This window comes from Gallus gallus, chromosome 2 (assembly GCF_016699485.2).
Source record: "Gallus gallus isolate bGalGal1 chromosome 2, bGalGal1.mat.broiler.GRCg7b, whole genome shotgun sequence".
In the NCBI taxonomy this organism is placed as follows: domain Eukaryota; kingdom Metazoa; phylum Chordata; class Aves; order Galliformes; family Phasianidae; genus Gallus; species Gallus gallus.
The window spans coordinates 80,432,168-80,452,386 of NC_052533.1; the positions used below are offsets into that span (position 1 = coordinate 80,432,168).

The following is a 20,219-nucleotide window of genomic DNA, read 5'->3' on the forward strand; positions in this document are numbered from 1 at the left end:
AGCACAAATCACTTTTGTAAGACTGTGGGTTTTCTTTGCTTAATTTACTCATTATGCTCACTAACCTAGCACAGTAAGGCACCTACCCAGCAGGCGGTTCCAAAGCTGTGGACATCAGTAATTGACATATACGTACCTCTTTGCCAGGTATCTAAAGATAATGGTTGAATATGGGCCAATTTAAAACCTGGCAAGGCAGGCATGCAAGGCGAAGATGAGCCTTCCTAGCCAGAAAATACTTTTGGCATGTGCAAGGCAACAGAAAACAGGAGACAAGAGCATCAGGCACCTGCCATGTTAGCAACTAGCACATAAAGGACTTCTGAGAGACTGGAAGGGTCTTGTAAAAGGAACTTAACATCTATAAACACATGTTGCCATACCCACCCGAGTAAAGGCTGTACATTTGCATGTCATTATCCTCAGTAAACATGACAAAGAAAATGTTACTAAATAATTAAATAAATTCTAGTATGTTGTGATAAAAAGAAAGATTCTGGGAACAGATGCCAACATTAAATATAAATTTCCTTGGAGGAAAAAGAATACTGACGGAATAGATTATACTAGAAGAAAAATGATTAAAACACTAAAAATCTGAAAGAAAGAAAAACCACAAAAGGATGTATACAGTGTGCATCCAGTCAGAGCTGGCAGTTTTCCTGCTGGCTCTGGCCAAAGGGGAGCGGTGAAACTCAGGATCACTGCAGGGCCCTTCTGCTAGCTCATGGGTGTCCAACCATTTGGTTTGCCTGGGCCACACTGAGTGAAGATGAATTGTCTAGGGCCACATCTGTGACTGTTGCTTTGAAAGTAATGCCTCCTAAATATTTCCATGGAAACTACAGCCAATACAAAGAGTACAATAATACTATTTATAGAGGAAATTCTCAGCTACGAAACATTCTTTTTCAACACAGTCACAACCATTAGCTCTGCATTTTTGCCAGTGATGAACAAGAGCCTGCATTCTACACTTGTAACAATCTGCACCAGCAGAGGTGGCCCACTGTTGCTGTTTCCACTGCTGAAACGCACCACCCACGGCCTCACTGTTCTCACATCCACTGTTTCATCTCCACAGTTGTTTAGCAAGCACTGATGAATGTCAGTGGGTGCATTTTTTTTTTCACATGGAGGAATTCAGTGGCACATCTTTGCTTCATCTGCACTTTCATGTCAAACGCCATTCTGTCAGACTGTCCCTCTGCTCTCATCTGTCACACAGCAACAACATGTAATAGAATTCTGGTGATAAGGTTCAGCTTCTACTGCTACACTACCAACATCCATCTCTGATGTTATGGGCTGACATCATAAAACAAGAAGTATTGCTTTTGGAGCAGCACTCATAAAACATATAATATAGTTAATGTATATAAATAACAAAAATTATTTTATTTTTTTAAATTAAAACATATGAAAAAGAGAGCAATTAACCTATAAAACCAGTGGGAGATGTGACCTTGTTTTTGTGAAACTAATGCAGCAGGCGGGTTTGATGGCAGTGGTTGCCATTCTCAGTGAGCTCTCAAGGTGTTCCTCAGAATGTTTTGATGAAAAAAACTCTTCCTGTGCTTCAACCTTGAAAACAGTTGTTCATAATTGTATGTACTGCCAGCGGTGACATGGATAAGGCATGGTTTTGCAGCGAGGAATATTTATCTCTGGTAAGAGAAGGCTTAAACAAGTCTGGTAAGGAGACATGATCAGATTTTGGATTGCAGCTCTATATATTGCATTTGAAAATTTGCAGGTAATGTATTTATGTCAACTGAAAATTGAATGGCAAATATGCCAAAAAAATGATGACTCTTTTTACAATCTTGAAGCCTATTCTCTATGAAGACAGAGAGCACAGCTGCATATTTTTTGCTATTCACAGGACAGTGTTTATCCAGTGTATCAAAATCCATGAACTTATTTGCCATAACTTGAGTTATCACTGCGCTGTGCCTTGTGTCCGTGTTTTAGCCCAGAGAGGGTTAACAACACACTGATGTCTGGTTGGTGCTGATGTGAATTACCTTCTGTTAGAGCATACGCTTTCCATAAAGCTACGCTTCTGTTGTTGCTGTTTAGAAAGCTTTCCAAATGCTTTCATGACTTAATTGGTTAGTCTGAATCAATTGGTTGAATAGGTTTATTAAGAGCAATGAATGAAAATTAAAAAATTACTTGATTTGAGGATTTAAACTGCTGGGAATTATAATTCTATATCTACATGTATAATCAAGTTTGACTCATACCCTAATTTATGTTTGGTTCTTAATAGTGATCAGTAACAATTATAGTGGTGCAGATTTCCAAGCTGTATCTCTAAAATCAAGGCTTTCTCTGTGTCTACACTGTAACATTAAACTTTAATTATACATTATTTAGGAAACCTACTGATAAGGGTTTTTTAAAGCCAAATTCAGGCCATAATTAGCATGCTTTTCATATTTAATATAATGACACCGTTAACACCTTTCTAGTTTCTACATTTCAAAAAATGTTCTCTAGTTATCTTTTTTTTGTCCAGAGCTCCATTGTTTTGTTCACTGAGTGCTTCCACTTCCTTTGCAAATTCTGTAAAACTAACTGGCCCTTAATGTCGTGGCTGTCAGGTGAGGTCCTGGATGACTCGAGGAAGGATCACATCACTCCCATTTATAAGAAGGGGAGCAAGGAGGACCTGGGGAACAACAGGCCAGTGACCCTCACCTCTGTACCTGGGGAGATCATGGAACAGATCCTCCTGGACAACATGCTTGATCACACGAGGAATGAGCGTGTGATCCGAGACAGCCAGCACGGCTTCACAAGGGGGAGGTCATGCTTAACCAATCTGGTGGCCTTCTATGTTGGAGTGACGGCATTGGTGGACAAGGGGAAGGACACTGATGTCATTTACCGGGACTCGAGCAAGGCCTTTGACATGCTCCTCCCACAACATCCTGATCTCCAAATTGGACAGATGTGGATTTGATGGGTGGACCACCCAGTGGATAAGAAATTGGTTGAAAGGCCACAGACGGAGGGTGGTGATTAATGGTTCAGTGTCCAGGTGGAGGCTGGTAACGAGCGGTGTCCCCCAGGTGTTCTTTAACATCTTTATCAGTGACATCAATGATGGATTTGAGTGCACCCTCAGCAAGTTCACTGATGACACCAAGCTGAGTGGTACAGTTGACACGGTGGAAGGAAGGGGTGCCATTCAGAGGGACCTCAACAGACTCAAAAGGTGGGCCCAGGTGAGTCTAATGAGGTTCACGACAGCAAAGTGTAAGGTTGTGGACTTGGGTCCTTCAGAATAGCCCACCAGAGAAGGACCTGAGGGTCTCGGTGGATGAAAAACTTGAGCCAGCAGTGTACTCTTGCAGCTTGGAAAGCAAATGATATCCTGGGCTCCATGAGAAGAGGGGTGGCCAGCAGGGACAGGAAGGTGATTGTCCCTCTCTACTCTGCCCTCGCCAGGCCCCATCTGGACTACTGTGTCCAAGTCCGGGGCCCCCACTAAAAGAAAGATGCGGAGATGGGAAGGACCCAGAGGAGGGCCACAGTGATGATCAGAGGGCTGGAGCACCTCCCCTATGAAGACAGGATGAGGGAGCTGGGCTTGTTCAGCCTGGAGAAGCGAAGGCTGCGGGGTGACGTCATTGTAGCTAGCCTTCCAGTACCTAAAGGGAGCCTATAAGCAGGAGGGAAGTCAACTCTTCGCAAGGGTAGATAATGGCAGGACGAGGGGAAATGGTTTTAAGTTGAGGGAGGGAAGAACTGGGTTGGATATGAGGGGGAAGCTCTTCACAGAGAAAGTGGGGAGGTGCTGGCACAGGCTGCCCAGAGATGTTGTGGATGCCCCATCCCTGGAGGTGTTCAAGGCCAGGTTGGATGGGGCCCTGGGCAGTCCGGTCTAGTATTAGATATGGAGGTCGGTAACCCTGCATGCGGCAAGGGGGCTGGAGCTTGATGACCCTTGAGGTCTCTTCCAACCCAAGCCATCCTATGATCCTGTGATCCCCATGCTCTTCCCCTGTGGGCTACTTGTAAATTTGCAGTGGCGTGCCTTGTCATCTTTTGAAAAGCAGTGACTTTTATTCATGTATGCGCATGGAAATGGTCACGAGCAGGAAGAACTGTGTGCAGTTTTTTCCTGTTGGTGTTTTCTACAGGAACCGCCATTTGCAGTCCTTCACGTCTGCTTGTGCCATGGCTGTAATGCAACGCTGGCGGACACTAGGAAGGCAGATACAGGAAAGCATTGGAAAAGTCTGGGGACCCAGCGTGAGACCTCTGACGTACAGAGCATCAAAAGGCGGGACTGAAAAAGGCGGCCTGTAGCTCCCAGCCTGTCCCCCTTCAGCAGGATCCTCCCAAGCAGGCTGCTTGGCAGGAGGTGCTGTGGTCTTGTAGGATCTTTCCTCCTGCCGGCAGGAGGTGCAAAACCTGTTCCCTGTCAGGCTGGGCTGTTGCTCAAAACATGGCGCTGCCTCCTCTGCGGTGACATCACTGACCACTGTGAAGTCACAATGGGCCCTCAGCACAGAGGCAGCTTGTCCCCACGCCTCCGGCACTCTCGGTCCTGACAGCACGGCTGTTGGAGAGGGATTGGCTCACTGCTTAGGGAGCTGCGTGTTTTGTTCCTTGTGCTGCAAGGAAATGGAGCAACAAGGGCATGGCGAGCGGGGGAACTGGTAAGGATATGATTCCTTCCTGAGCTTTAAACATCTGTTGCTCCGTAGTGCAGATACTGCCTGCTTCACCAGTCTTCCCCACACTTCTCCTTCCTCCTTCGTAGGCAAACTAAGGTTTGGAAGACAGTTGCCCTGGTGCTGGTCACAGTGGCTGTGGCGTCCTTCGGTGAGTCTCTGTAGAGCTCTGACTTGAGGATGCTTCTTTTGGAAGCCCCCAGTGGTTTGTTCTGCCCAGGGTTGGGGTTAGGGGAGAGGGCAGCCCAAGGCAGAATCCCAAGTGTTTATAGAGATGATTCATTGAGAGCTTTGTGGAATTCCTGACAGGCGTTTATTGCGTCGGAGGTCTTGTGGAAGGTATAAAGACAACAGCAGGAGCGACTGCAAGGTAAAAAGCCATCTCCCTTAGGCTAGACCCTTCTTTAAAGGACTTCTGCCCCTTGTCCATGACCGCTCGTTCCCCGACTCCGACTTCCCTGGCGCAGTGCCCCGAGCTTCTCCCATTTCCCGTTCTCCTCTCTCAGCTTTTCTTTCAAACTGCTCTAGCTCCACGTCCATTAGTTCCCCCCGAGTTACCCAGGAAGCCTGGAAGCACCTTCTCGGTCGGGAGCTCTTGGAGCTGGCCAACCAGAATTGTCACCTCCCTCTTAAATCTTGGTGACCCCGTCATCACGCAGAGTGAGGCTCGTTCACTGCATCAGTCCCACAGCTTGGGAGAAGACAGCTGCGTACACTCTCTCCATCACCTGCTGTCTCTAGGCTGGCGCGTGGTGGTGGGGAAATGGTGAGCCTTGACAAGGAGCTTGCTAAGGTCCAGCGGCAGCTTCATGTCCTGCAATGGAGAGCGAGGGACATCACCGAGCGTGCTCTCCACGAAGCCCTGAGGAGAACTGAGCTCCCAGGCTTTACAGGCGAGGTAAGAGGCCACTGCAGATAGCTCTGCTAAGAGAGTTCTTTCCCCACTCTGGCATTATATCTTGCTACCGTTCCCTGTCACAGCCAGCTAAAAGTCTTGTCCTGCAGGAAGAAACGCTCGTGCATTGCCCCTGCTCCTTTCTTTTGTTGCTCCGGAGTTCTTGTAGGGGAAAGGAATGTGCTGTGGTGGGAATTTCAGATGCCTCAGTCATTTCTTGCTCTCTGTCGGGATCTCGGGTGATCCTGAGGGGAGGACTGGAAAGAAAGAGCGGTCTCAGCAGTCCATACCTGCACCTGCTGCTGTGCGTGAGGTGGCAGGTTCCCCTGGAAGACCTGTAAGCCAGCAGCCTGAGTTGAGACTGGGAGCCCTGGGTTCCTGGGGCCTGTGCCGATCCACGGGCACTGCTGTGTTTCAGCCTCCCCGTGGGGCATCCAGTCTGCAAGCTGTTCTGGTTTCAGAGCCCCTGCTGCCTGGATACCGTCTCTTTAGGTGGCTTGAACTCGCACGGCCCCAGGTCTGCCCGAAGCCTGAGCTGACGATGACCCGTGCTGGGAATCTCCAAGGCCATGTTAGCCTGAGGCCTGGCATCAGTTCCCTCTGCATTTTGCCTTTCTTCCCCATTGCAGTAGGCGAGCTGTGTCTTCCGCTTTAAGTTAACTCTCTGTGTACGGCTGGACTGCAGCTGTTGTGGTGACCTCTGGGCAATCCCTGCCTTGTGCCTGAGTCGAGCCCCATCGCCTGGCCAGTAGTCAGTGCTGTCAGTGCTGCGTGTCTGTCGTGGGGCATGTCAACAGGAAAGACCCTTTCCTGCTGCATCCGTGTCCGGTGCACCCGAGGGAGCAGCCTCTCCATTCCCATGCCAGATGGTCATAGGAGAGCTCTGAAGGTTCCCAGGCAACTCCAGTGTTCCTTACGTCCAAGTGGAGCAGCTGAGTTTGCTTTGGCTGGCTTTGCAGGGGAGCTGGGAGGCAACTCTTTTCCCTGTTCTCTTCCTTCTGACGAGCACTCTCCTTTGTCTTTCTTCCCAGGCTGTTCAAAAGATGATCGACCAAGTACTGGAGAAGCTGGAAGAAAGCCCATTCCAGATGACCAATTATGCCAGCAAAACTTCAGGTGAACTGTAGAAACAAACAGACCACACGTGCTGGTTCCAAAGCGCTTCTTGTCCAGTTGGACAGGACGGGCATTTGAGCAGTGGCAGGGGGGAAGGGGTGAGGAGTGAATGGCCAGTGTGTGCCCTGAGAATGTGCTTGCTGGGAGAGTCTTCGGTGGGCTGGAGCACATCTGAAAAGCACTACACCTACTTGGTGGTGTTTGTCACGGGATTGCTCAGCTGGCTGGCAGTTTGTGCGGTCCCTTAGGATAGTTGGGTGAGTCCCTGCATTGTGTTGCAGAGGGCTATTGCAGGTGAGAACGTGGGGAATGTCACTGTGGGGGATGTAGGACTGCGTGGAAGCTCTTTTCAAGAGGACAGTGCAAAGGCAGCCGGCATCTCGGTGCGGCTGTTCATGCGGAAAACAAGGTCAGCAGCCCTTGATTCCTCCTGGCCTCGCTTGACCATTGTGCCCGTATTTTACTTTGCAGGCGCCGCTATCGTTCGTTCCAAGACTTCTCCCTCCTGGATTGGAAGTGGGAGAGTCTTCTGGCAGTCGCTGCCTCTGGTGGCTTATATGAGGCCTCCTGAGGTTATTCTGGAGGTAAGAACACCGAGAAACAGGGAGAAGAATGGTGCGGGGCAGAGGGGGCCAAACGCCCTGCTGGGGGTTGCCTTTACCCTTGTCCTCGCATCTCAGCTTTCTTTTCCTGTGGTCTTCTTGCGAGGACCTACTCCCCTCCTGTGTATCCCGGCTGAGAATGTCTTCTGCCAGACTGCCCCAAGTCCTCTGTGCAGGCTTCTGCTAGCTTAGCTTGCTTGTCTTCCCAGCCACTGTGGAAGTGTCAGGCTGGCACTGAAGGGGAACCCCTCAGGTGCCACGAGAGATGTGGGTTGTGAGAACGCTGGGGCTCTTAGCGAACCCAAGCGGGCACTGCAGGAGGGCGTGCGCTGCAGGAGGGCCCCATGTTGTGTTTGCCAGCCCATCCTGGCACTGCTCCTGAGCTACTTGCACAAGTCGGAGACTTGGCTGGTGCCCGTGGAAGGAGGTGGGACTGGATGAGAGGGAGCGGTTGCTTCCCCTTCCAGGAAAGGCTCGTGCAGGTGAGCGCTTCTTTGCCCTGGGCGGGTGCCTTTCAGCCTCAGCAGCCCCTCCTCGTTTTTGGCAAGTTGCTCCACAAAAGAAGGAACCCGAGAGCTTCTGCAAGTGGTGCACCCAACTCACCGCCACGCACGTATGCCTCCTGTGCTTCAGAGCAGAGCTGATGGGCCAGTACGCCTCTAGAGCCCCCGATGCTGGGGCAGGAATTTCAGCCAGGACGCTCTTTTGCACATGAACACTGTTCCTTCTTCTCCTCTGTTTAGCCTGACAATCATCCAGGTAACTGCTGGCCCTTCCCGGGAAGTCAAGGGCACGTCTTCATCAAGTTGCCTGTGGCCGTCTTCCCCACGGCAGTTACCATAAATCATGGGGTTCCAGCAGCAGCGTACCATGCAGACAGCATCTCCAGTGCTCCAAAGGACTTTGCTGTCTATGTAAGTGATTCCTCTGGGTTGTTGCGGGGGGGGGGGAAGGGGGTGTTGCGTAGCGTTTGATGCGGGGGGTGGTTGCAGACCCAAGAGGGCGGCAGCGTGCTGTTCCTCCCTGCCGGGGAGGAGAAACAAGCTCCTCAGAGTTGCTCCATTTCCACAGCGTTCCTCTTTTGTCCAAGATAGCACAGCAAAGAAAGTTTCCCGCTCTTGGGGCGAGTTGGTAGCTTGAGAGGCGGAGGGACAGGGAAGTGGCACAGTGGATGGTCCTTGACCACCTTTGCTTCCAGTCCCTGTGGGGCTCTGGGATCCTGTGCCGGCAGCGCATCCCACTGTTCTGTCTTCTCCACCCCTGTCTTTCTGTAGGGCCTGCAGGAGGAAGATGATGAGAAAGGAACGTTGCTGGGAGAGTTCATCTTCACGCCAGGCCAGGCTCCCGGTCAGACCTTCCAGCTGAAGGTACGGTGACAAAGAGGGGCGTGAAGCGTGGGAGAGGAGGACTGCGGTTGGCTGGGGAGAAGCTTCCAAGCAAGCCAGAGGCGTATGGGGGCCCTCTGGCATTTCTGCTGCTGCCACTTACTAGCTGCACATGCCTGGAGTGCTGTGCTGTTCCTGTTTCCTTCTGGTTTTTAAGCTTCAGTGCTGCCTCAGATTTTAGCACTGCTAGGCTCCAGTGCAGCATAAGGGAGGCCATTCTGCTTGGGTGCCATTCTAGGGAAGGCAATGAGAGTAACGTCCCTGCGTTTTCTGTGCGTGAACACGCACTCAAAGCAAGTGCAAAGAACTTGCCAGTGGAACTCGCTGCAGCTTTTGGTAGCTGTTTCTTTCTTGAAAACTCATGTGACCAAAGAGGTGGAGCAGGGCAAGAAATGTCTGGATTGTGCCATGGCAGCATATCAGCGTGTCAAAAGACCTGTAAGGCAGCCTGAAGGAAGGTGCTGCACGTGTGTGTCGCTGCCGCATTGTCAGTGGTCACAGAGAAGAGAGGAAAACTCAATTCATTTCTCCTCCTCCTTGCAGAACGAGCACTCTGCGTTCATCAAGTACGTAAGGCTGCAAGTGCTGAGCAACTGGGGCCACCGGGACTACACCTGCGTGTATCAATTCAGGCTCCACGGCGATCCAGCCCATGATGGTGATGCTAGGGGAAAGCTATCTGCCTAGGGGAATGCTGCCTGGCTTAGTTGTCAATAAATTACTTGAACATTTCCCATGTTGAGTCTCTCTTATCCATCGGAGTAACTGTTAAGAGATGTCCCTGTCTTTATCTCGACCCACGAGCTTTCCCATCCCCTGTTCTCCTGCTCTCCTGTTGGGGTGGAGGAGGGAGTAAGCGGCCTGGTGGGAGTCGGGCCCTTGTCTAAGGCTAGGCCAGCACAACCGCATATTAGGCTACAACCTGCACAGGAGTCGAATGAACAGAGTTATTTCTGGGAGCAGTCAGACTGGGTCAGTTTTTGCTCGCTCTCTTCATCAGTGACCTGATGGGCCGAAGGGCTAGAATGTGTCTTCAGCTCATCAGTTTGCAGATGACACGAATCTGGGAGGAGTGGCTGACACAGCTGCAGGCTGTGCTGCCATTCTGTGAGATCTGAACAGGCTGGTGAGTGAGGCAGAGAGGAACCTGATGAGGTTAAACAAGGGCAAGTGTGGACTCCTCCACCTGGGGAGGAATAGCCACATGCATCAATACAGGTCAGGGGCTGACCTGCTGGAGTGAAGCTCTGCAGAGAAGGAGCTTGGTGTCCTGGTGGGCAACAGGTTGGCCATGAGCCAGCAGTGCACCCTTGTGGCCATGAAGGCTAGTGGGATCCTGGGTTGCCTTCCAAAGAGCCTGGCCAGCAGGTCGAGGGAGGTGATCCTCCCCCTCTCCTCTGCCCTGCTGAGGCCGCATCTGGAGTCCTGTGTCTAGTTCTGGGCTTCTCAGCTCAAGAAAGACAGGGAACTTCTAGAGAGGGTGCAGCCGAGGGCCACAAGGATGAGGAGGGGCGTGGAGTAACTCCCTCATGAGGAAAGGCTGAGAGGGCTGGGACTGTTCAGCCTGGAGAAGAGAAGGCTGAGAGCGGATCTTACCAATCAATGCTTATAAATATCTAATCCTAGAATCCTAGAATCCTAGAATCATGCAATGGCTTGGGTGGGAAGAGACCTCAAGCTCTAGCCCCTCCGCCGTAGGCAGGGCCACCAGCCTTCACTTGTAATACTCAACCAGGCTGCCCAGAGCCCCATCCAACCTGGCCTTGAACAGATCTAGGGACAGGGCATACACAACCCCTCTGGGCAACCTGTTACAGCGCCTCACCATGCTCTCAATAAGAAAAAACTTCCCCGACACCTAATCTAAATATCCCCTCCATTAATTTATTAATTTAAAACCATCCCCCCTTGTCCTGTCGCTATCTATCTGCATTAAAAGTTGATTTTCTTCATGTTCATCAACTGCCTTTAAATACTGGAAGGCTGCAGTGAGGTCTCTCCACAGCCCAGCTCCCTCAGCCTGTCTTTGTCGGGGAGGTGCTTCAGCCCTCTGATCATCTCTGTGGCCCTCCTCTGGGTCCTCTCCAAAAGCTCCTCGTCTTTCTTCTTTTGGCGGCTCCAGACCTGGATGCGGTACTCCAGATGGGGCCTCACGAGGGCGCAGTAGAGAGGGACAATCACCTCCCTGTCCCTACTGGCCACCCCTCTTCTCATGGAGCCCAGGATACCATTTGCTTTCCGAGCTGCAAGAGCACACTGTTGGCTCATGGTAAGTTTTTCATCTGCCAGGACCCACAGGTCCTTCCCTGCAGGGCTACTCTCAAGGATTGCTCCTCCCAGTCTGTATATATGCCTGAGATTCCCCCAGCCCAAGTGCAAAACCTTGCCTTGATGTTAAAGATGTTAAAGAGCACCGGTCCCAAGACAGACCCCTGGGGGACACAGCTCATTACCAGCCTCCACCTGGACATAGAACCATTAACCAACAGCCTTAGCTGACCATCCCAAGTCATGGAAGATGAGCCGACGGGCAAGGAGGCTGGTCTGGCTGAACAGAGACCTTTGGCTGGAACTCAGGAACAAAAAGAATGCTTATGGTCTTTGGGAGAGTGGGCAAGCAACTTATGACGATTACAAGTATGTAGTGAACTGTGCAGGGAGAAAATTAAAAAAGCCAAAGCCCAGCTAGAACTGACCTTGGTCACTAAGGTGAAGGACGACAGTAAATATTTCTATAAATACACCAACAGCAAGAGAGGGGTTTGGTAGAATCTCCATCCCCTGTTGGACAACACAGAGGGTAATGCAGTGACCAAGGATGGCCGGACCCAAATAGTTGCGGTCAGTGGAGTTAAATCCAGTTGGCGGCCAGTCAAGAGTGGTGTCCTCCAGGGCTCAGTGCTGCAATTGCTTCTATTTAATGTCTTTATTAATGATCTTGACAAGGGAATTGAGCACACCCTCAGTAAGTTTGCAGACGACACCAATTTGGGAGGGAGTGCTGATCTGCCTGGCGGGGTAAGGCACTCCAGAGGGACCTGGATCGATGGGCCACAGTAAACTGTTTGCGTTTCAGTAGGGCCAAGTGTTGGGTCCTGCATTTTGGTCACAGCTCCAGGCAAGCCTCCAGTCTTGGGGAGGTGTGGCTGGAAAGCTCCCTGACGGAAAAGAACCTTGGTGTACTGATGGGCAGTCGGCTGAATATGAGCCAGTAGTGTGCTCTGGTGGCTGAGAAGGCCCATGGCATCCTGGCTTGTGTCTGGAATGATGTGGTGAGCAGGACGAGAGAAGTAATCCTGCCCCTGTACTCGGCACTGGTGAGGCCTCACCTCGAGTACTGTGTTCAGTTTTGGGCACCTCAGTACAGAAAGAACACTGAGGTGATGAAGCAGGTCCAAAGATGGGCAGCAGGACTTGTGAGGGGCTTGGAGAATGTGCCTTACGAGGAGTGACTGAAGGAACTGGGGCTGTTTAGTCTGAGGAAAAGGAGGCTGAGGGGAGACCTTATTGCTCTTCAATTACCTGAAAGGTGATGGCAGCGAGAGCGGGGTTGGTGTCTTGTCACTGGTGCCAGGTGACAGGACGAGGGGAAATGGCCTCAAGTTGTGCCAGGGGAGGTTTAGGTTGGATATCAGGAAAAACTTCTTTACAGAAAGGGTTGTTAAGCAGTGGAATAGGCTCCCCAGGGAAGCGGGTGAGTCACCATCCCTGGATGTGTTTAAAAATCCGTTTGGATGTGGTGCTCAGGGGCATGATTTAGCAGAGGGTTGTTAGTTAGGGTAGTATGGTTAGGTCATGGTTGGCCTTGATGATCTTTGAGGTCTTTTTCAACCCGAGCAATTCTATGAGGATAACTCCACTCCCTGTGCCATCAAAGGACCCCTATGGGAAGAGAAGCCCAATCTCACACATTTTCAATGAAACCAAGCTATAGGAAATGAAGAACTGAATTTTCAAACAAATGAGATCTTTTCCAACCAAACTTGAACAGGTTATTCAATGAAACATAGAAATCTCTTAACAGCCGAGATTGTCCTTTTTTTGCCCAATATGCCAGCATGCAAAGGTATTACTGTCCCACCAGAATGCTTCACCTCACAAGCAGTGCCTTCTAGTCCACATTTAGAAGCAGGTAAAAATGACTGTCTTAAAATTTTTAAACTCAAAATTTTTATTCTAAAATACTTTGTGAGCTCTCAACCATTTCAACACAATTGTCTTAAAGAGATATCAAATAAAACAGAAATAACTTTAGTATAATATGTTGCATTTGTAAATACTCACAAGCTTAATACTTAACAGATCATGCAGGTTTATCAGATTGGATTACTTGGTTGAAAGTACAGAGGTATCTTCACTTTCAAACATTAGTAAGTTTATCCTTACCTGTTTGAAGACTTCGGTCCTTTTCCAGATACTTTGGAAATTGATATTTTCTGTAGTTTCCTTATACCCTTGTCCTTTTAAGAACACATCACAGTATGCAGCTAAAGAATTTTAATCTCAAGAAATTGCTTTCTGGTAACTACCTGGTCTTCACTGGTATTGAGCTTATCCTGAACTTTTTAGTTAATAATTAAACGTGGTAACACAATGTGCATTAGCTTTATCAGTCATTCTTCCTCAGTAAGGAGGAAAAAGAAAGCTGAATGCATTCTGTGGCCCTCCACAGGTGTTTAGTTAGAGTGGGGGGATAAGTGACTTCTCAACTGCTTAGTGAGCCTCAAGTGAAAACAAACTAGAGGCCAACACAACATAGAATACAAAGAGCCAACAGCCAAGCAGACCATGCCTCCACCAACTTTAAGTTCAGCAATTAAGTTTACAAAGGTATCCACACAACTATGTCCAGAGGTTCACACTGGGAGGCAGATAGGCTGACTTCGGACACTACTCCCTCCAGTCCTGGGATGAAGCCAGACCCCATGTCATCCCATCATAGAATGGCTTGGGTTGGAAGGGACCTCGAGGATTATCAAGATCCAATTTTCCTGCTACGGGCAAGTTTGCCAGCTGCTAGATCAAGTACTAGAACAGATTGCCCAGGGCCCCATCCAACCTGGCTTTGAACAGTTCTAGGGACAGGGCATACACAACCCCTCTGGGCAACCTGTTACAGTGCCTCACCATGCTCTCAATAAGAAAAAACTTCCCCGACACCTAATCTAAATATCCCCTCCATTAATTTAAGACCATCCCCCCTTGTCCTGTCACTATCTATCTGCATTAAAAGTTGATTTTCTTCAGGTTCATAAACTGCCTTTAAATACTGAAAGGCTGCAATGAGGTCTCTCCACATCCTTCTCTTTTCCAGGCTGAACAAGCCCAGCTCCCTCAGCCTGTCTTTGTCGGGGAGGTGCTTCAGCCCTCTGATCATCTCTGTGGCCCTCCTCTGGGTCCTCCCCAACAGCTCTGTGTCTTGCTTTTATTGGGGACCCCGGAGCTGGACGCAGTACTCCAGATGGGGCCTCACAAGGGCAGAGTAGAGGGGGACAATCACCTCCCTGTCTCTGCTGGCCACCCCTCTTCTCATGGAGCCCAGGATACCATTGACATTCCAGATTGCAAACATGCACTGCTGGCTCATGTTAAGTTTTTCATCCACCAGTCCTTGTCAGCATGGCTGCTCTCAAGGATTTCTTCTCCTACTTAGTATACATACCTCAGATAATTTACCAAACCATCTTAGTACATGTGATTGTTCCTGTAACTATCCATCCTATTTGCTCATCAAGTATCTCCTCCATTTATACCATGCCCTAAGATTCCATTTTCACTGCTGCTTCAGTTCCTGCTCCCTTATCCCTTCAAGGACTACAGTTCCAGGATTTTGATTGCGAAGGTGTGCATACAAGAATACAGTGCCTTCTCAGGCACAGTTAACTTCTCTGCAATGTGGTTTTCTAAGAGAGATCAAGGGCACATCCAGGCAACTCACTTTAAGTATTTTGAGGCAAACTTCTTAAGCCTTGAGTGATTTTCTGCCTTGTTTAGCCAGCTGTTTTCACAAACCACATACTCTTCTACCCACACATTCTGTCATTATTAACTTGTTTCCTTCCATGACTAATTGTGTAGTCAGGTACTTTTCCAATAAACTCTAATCCTCACTGCTTCATTTCTGTTTTGGTTTTTTGGACATGATTCTGAGAGTTACTCACTGACACAAAAACTGAGCATGTAAAAGTCACACAAAACACATGAATATATTGCAGAAATTCAGAGAAAAAGAGAAGTGTAATGAAAGAAATTAAATGCTGAAAAGGTCTAACTAAATTTAAAACACTTCATAATAGGATGTATCTAGCATTCACTATAAGGCACTGAAGATGTACATTTTCACAATTTAACGTAGCCATTGGTTTTAACCATTCTCAGCATAAAATTATTGTTGATACAACCTTTCATTTGCTTTCCTTTAGTCTTCATGGCCATGGGAGAGAACATCAATTCCACAGCCATTTCAGTGTTTGATTACTAAAAATGGTGATTCTCCCACCTCTGTGGAAGATGTATCAAAAGGCAGGTGAAATGGAAGTCTTTAGTAAGGTGCGACTTCACCAGCTTGGGAGGAGAGGAAATTGACTTTGTAAGGGCTGGGTGACCAGTACTCAACTATTACAATAGCTATGTTCCAAGTAACACCAAAAACATAAGCGAGAAAATACTGAGAGTAATTTTTATTCCACTTCATTTCACAGAAAAACAAAATAGCTGGGGTGGAAGAGACTCTTCTAGTTCACAGCCCTGCTAAAGCATATTCCCTATAGTGAGCTGCCCAGGAAGGCATCCAGACGAGCTTTGAATATCCCCACAGAAGGAGACTCCGCACCCTCTCTGGGCAGCCCGGCCCACTGTCTGACACCCTCACAGGCAAGACATATTTCCTCATGTTCGCATGGAATTTCCTGTGTTCCAAAGTGTGCCCGTTGCCCCTTAATTCTGTCACTGGGCACCAGCGAAAAAAGCCTGGGCCCATCCACTCGACTACCGCCCACTAGATATCTATAAGCATTAGTAAGATCCCTTCTCAGCCTTCTCTTCTCCAGGCTGAACAGTCCCAGCCCTCTCAGCCTTTCCTCATAAGGGAGATGCTCCACACCCCTCCTCATCCTTGTGGCCCTCGGCTGCACTCTCTCTAGAAGTTCCCTGTCTTTCTTGAGCTGAGGAGCCCAGAGTGGGACACCGCACTCCAGATGCGGCCTCAGCAGGGCAGAGGAGAGGGGGAGGATCCCTCGACCTGCCGGCCAGGCTCTTTGGAAGGCAACTTAGGATCCCACTGGCCGCCTTGGCCACAAGGGTGCAGTGCTGGCTCATGGCTAACCTGTTGCCCACCAAAACACCAAGGTCCTTCTCTGCAGAGCTTCTCTCCAGCAGGTCAGCCCCTGACCTGTACTGATGCATGTGGCTATTCCTCAACGGGTAGAATGTCAGTTCATGCAGAAAACACCAAAATTGCAGTTCATGTAGAAAACACTAAGGAAAAAACTGCTCATAGTTTTTACTGCTCTGGAGCGTTTCCATTCACATACATGAATAAAAGTTGTTGCCTTTTAAAACATGTCAAGGCACACCACTGAAGGGCAAAATCAGGTCCCCGCAGTATAAAAAGAAGGGCTTCATAGCAAGAAAAGAGAAAGCAGCTTCACAAGGTAGACATAAGGGGCAAATAGAGATAGTATATGTAGAGAGTATTAGAAAACAAGGGATTCCAAGCACTTTCACAGGCGCTAGGTCCAAAATAACCAGGAGAATGAAGGCCGTAAAGATAAGGACCGGAGAACAGCTCAAAAACATTTGGCAGGGAGGTGATTAGATGTCCAAAGTGCAAGCTGAAACTGGTTCGGGGGATGCCCCCGCTTCGGGGTCAGAAGTTTGCAGCGAGGAAGACTACGAGCCTTTGCGAGGAAGACTACGAGCCTTCATCATCACGACCTACTACGTATGCGCAAGGGGGGGAGGAACTGTATGCTAATGGACTCTCGGGAATGTAATGAATATGTATCCGAATTCCTGTCAACTATTGATTATGTATTAGTTCGACCTATATCTATATTACGATTTCTCCTGACGGTGTGCAAGTTAGGTGGAACGATCCCCCTTGCACCAGGGTGTACGTGTGTCACCAATAAACACATACCTGCTCTATATCCTTACTGGCTATAGGGTCTGATTTCCGCACGTCAATTTGGCACCCCAGATGGGACTCACTCTGTTCGGCTGCAGGACCGGTTGAGAGAGGGGACACCTTTGGCGCGCCCCAAGATTTCTTGGAAGGACTCCCTTCCTCACCCGATCACTGCAGGGACAGACAAGGACCATCCATAGGTGGACCAGGTATGTGTATGGGAAAGGGGAACCCGTAAGGCGTGAGGAGATGTCCTACGCAGGGTATGAAGGAGCGTGCCTGCTCCCCCCCCGAGGTATGTGAGCTCACGGGTTAGGTTGCCGGCTGGGGTAGGAAGACTCCTTGGGGAGTTCCTACAAAGGGGACCTGTAAGTCGTACTCAAGGAAAGAGCAACAGCTCTCCCTTAGGTGATTGGTAACAGCGGGGATTTTGTCAAATGATAACGTGGATTCTCCTGGAGATAGTAGTGGGAGTTATAGGTTGTATTATTGTTATCACCATCTGCTGAGTGTTCGGTACTGTGTATCTCATCATTTCAGGTCAAGCTGACTTTCGGAAAAATCTTAAAGCTTGCAACTGATCGACTAATGTACTAGTGTTATTAAGACTCCAGCTAAAGGACATCGTCAGCACTGTGTATTATGTATAAACCATGGTTTTTGTTCTAAATATCAGAGTGAGTGTGGTGTGAGTGAGACGTGTTCCATTCAGGGAGTGAGTATCAGTCCATTTATGTAGTACTGTGTTCCGATTGTGGGGAAGAGTGTAAAGGAAGGTGGACGGGCTTCTGTGAGATCTGTTTCCAAGTGTTTATAACTGAACAATATCACTATACGGTGTTAAGGGCTGTTTGTGGAAACTTTGAGGAAATTAGGAATCAATAAGAATTGTGTAAACATCATGGGAGGCTCCCAGGGGAAGGAAATTCCCAAACAAACCCCTTTGGGATGTGCAGTGGCACATTGGTGAGATATTGCAGGGGAACCTGGAGGCACCCTGAGTAAGAAAACTTTAATCAAGTATTGCAATCAATGGTGGTTAATATATAAGTTAGAAGATGATGAGAAGTGGCATCGGAATGGGACTCTAAACTATAATACCTTCTTACAGTTACTGATATTCTTAAGGAGGGAAGGTAAATGAAGTAACATGAACAGTTTTTATAATTGAGTGCTCTAATCACGAGACTAAGTACTGGGTGTTTGTGGAAACTGAAGAACTGTATTGTTTAATTTGTGGGTTCTGAAGGGAATGGGACAAACAGTTTTGATAGTATAAGTAAGTATAATTGTTAATGGTATACAGAAGCTTGATTGAGGGTATGTAGAAGTGTAACTGAGGGTATGAACAGTGGACAAAGGAAAAAGGGTTAAAGAGAAAGTGAGTTTATCTGCGCTGGCATGAGAGCAGCCCCCCCACACCATTCCCCTGCAAGCAGAACTCTTGGAGTGAGAGTGCCGGAGTCAGAGACTGCTGTTGTAAACAGCGTTACTTGCGAATGGGGGGAGGTGGAGAGGAGGGGGCACTGGCAGTGAGAATAGCTTTCATGTGCAGAGATCTCGGAAACCCGAAATTTCAGTGTTAGCACTGGAAACCTCTGCAGAGGAGGAGTTGAAGCTGAAATGTAATGTTAGTACTTTATGTAATGATAAGAGTTTGGAAAGTGAAAAGTTTGAGGACACAGGCTGAGGAAGGCAAAGATGAGCAAGGTGTAACAGGGTTGTCAGAACCAAAGAGGGTGAGCAATACGAAGAAAGAAACTAACTGAGAAACAGAGATAGTAAGGAAATTGGGAATAGCAACAGCTGTTACTGTTGTGCTGCTAGAGTAGAGCCTTAGGACCCAGAGGTCCCCTTAGAGAGAGCTAAAGGGAGGGGCCTGGAAGAACCCATGGAAGGTTCCGCCCCTGCTGGACTGAAAGCAGTGTGCAAACTGCAGGGAAATGAGACGTTGGTGGAGAAATCCAACCGTCTCTTATTGCAAAAAGCTGAATGATGGGAACCTGGGAAGTTATTCCTAGCAAATCCACTGGTTAAATTGCAGCTAGGAGAGCAGGATAAAGAGGTTTATTTTCTGGTGGGTACGGGGGCCTCTTACCACCCATAGATGATTTTGCAACAGTAGTAGGAGCTACTGCCCAACAAGAAAAAGCTTACCTTTTGGGATCAACTAAATACGGGCTGAGAAAATAAGTAGGAATACATAAATTCTTGTACATGCCACGTTGTCCAAAACCATTACTCTGTCAAGACTTATTAGAACAAAATGGATGCAGAGATGAAATTCAATAAAACTGGAGCTAAGGATCAAACAATATTAACTGATTGAAAATTGTAAGTCTGGCTTTAACACAAACTGGGAAAAACAATGGTATACCCCCAGAAGCTACAGAAATCTTAAGTAAAGTATGCTTAGGAGTGTGGGTACCAGGGATGCCTGGTAGAGCCAAAATGCAGCCCTAAGTTAAAAGCAAGAGCTAGGGCTAGCCCAGTCAGGGTAAAGCAGTGCCATTTGAGGATCTGCAACTGTAGAAGAATAAAAGAAAAATAGATAACTTTTGGATTTTGGATTACTAATTGAATGTGGATCCAAATACAGTACTCCAATCTTGCCAATGAAAAATTGGATAGCAAGTGCTATAGTTTAGTACAAGACTTGAGGGCAAATAATAGAATTGTTGAATGTATACACTCCGTGGTGGCAAATCCATACACTTTAGTAACTAAGTTAGGGAATGAGTAGGTGGAGTTTACCTTCTGGATTTGAAGGATGCCTTTTCTGCCTAGTTTGGCCAAAGGAAGCCTAAGGTTATTTGCCATTGAATAGGAGAGCCTCAATTTGGAACAAAGAAGACTCAGTTAACCTGGACAGCATTACCCAGGGTTGTGAGAACAGCCCAATGATTTTTGAGAATGGGTCAACTCGTGAGCCTGAGATTTGGGTTCCTCCATCCCATGGTGGAACTTGACTGCAGCATGTGCATGCCACAGAAACAAAGAGGACTGTGTGCAATGGACTGTGAGTGTGCTGAATTTCTTTGTTTAAATGATGATCAAGTTTCTCAATAGAAGGCACAAATAACGGCAAGAGACGTATCTGGAATAGGAGATTACAGCTGGACTTTGAACCTTAAGGACTGCCAAGAAAGAAGCCATCTGCCAAACCTCTGAGCCACAAAGTGCCAAGGAACTCCGTACATTCTCAGGAATGACAGGAGGGTGCCAACTGTGGCTACACAGCTACGGACTGTTGGTAAAGCCCTTTCATGAAGTAAGTAAGAGATGGCCAGAGTGGTTGAGGGCGGTGGCTGCACCAGTGCTCAATATTCAAGAACCTGGTAAATTTACCCTAGGCCAAAGAATAACAGTTTTAATATCTGATACAGTGTCTACTGTATTGTA

General features: G+C 48.2%; 2 protein-coding genes across 2 annotated transcripts in view; one reads left to right on the forward strand and one right to left on the reverse strand.

Annotated features, from left to right (window-relative positions):
• DDC (dopa decarboxylase) overlaps positions 1-13,247 on the reverse strand; it is a 72,542-nt gene extending 59,295 nt beyond the window's left edge. Inside the window, exon 1 of the mRNA XM_419032.8 lies at positions 13,076-13,247. The gene's annotated coding sequence lies outside the window, so the exon portion shown is untranslated. The remainder of the gene's footprint in view (positions 1-13,075) is intronic.
• On the forward strand, positions 3,645-9,415 carry LOC769743 (SUN domain-containing protein 3-like). The gene is made up of 9 exons (XM_025147763.2): positions 3,645-4,676; positions 4,781-4,842; positions 5,001-5,061; positions 5,433-5,589; positions 6,618-6,702; positions 7,174-7,286; positions 8,048-8,218; positions 8,579-8,671; positions 9,233-9,415. The coding sequence occupies exons 1-9, from the start codon at positions 4,642-4,644 to the stop codon at positions 9,374-9,376; spliced, it is 921 nt and encodes a 306-aa protein (XP_025003531.2). The 5' UTR covers positions 3,645-4,641; the 3' UTR covers positions 9,377-9,415.
• Positions 13,248-20,219: the final 6,972 nt, after the last annotated feature.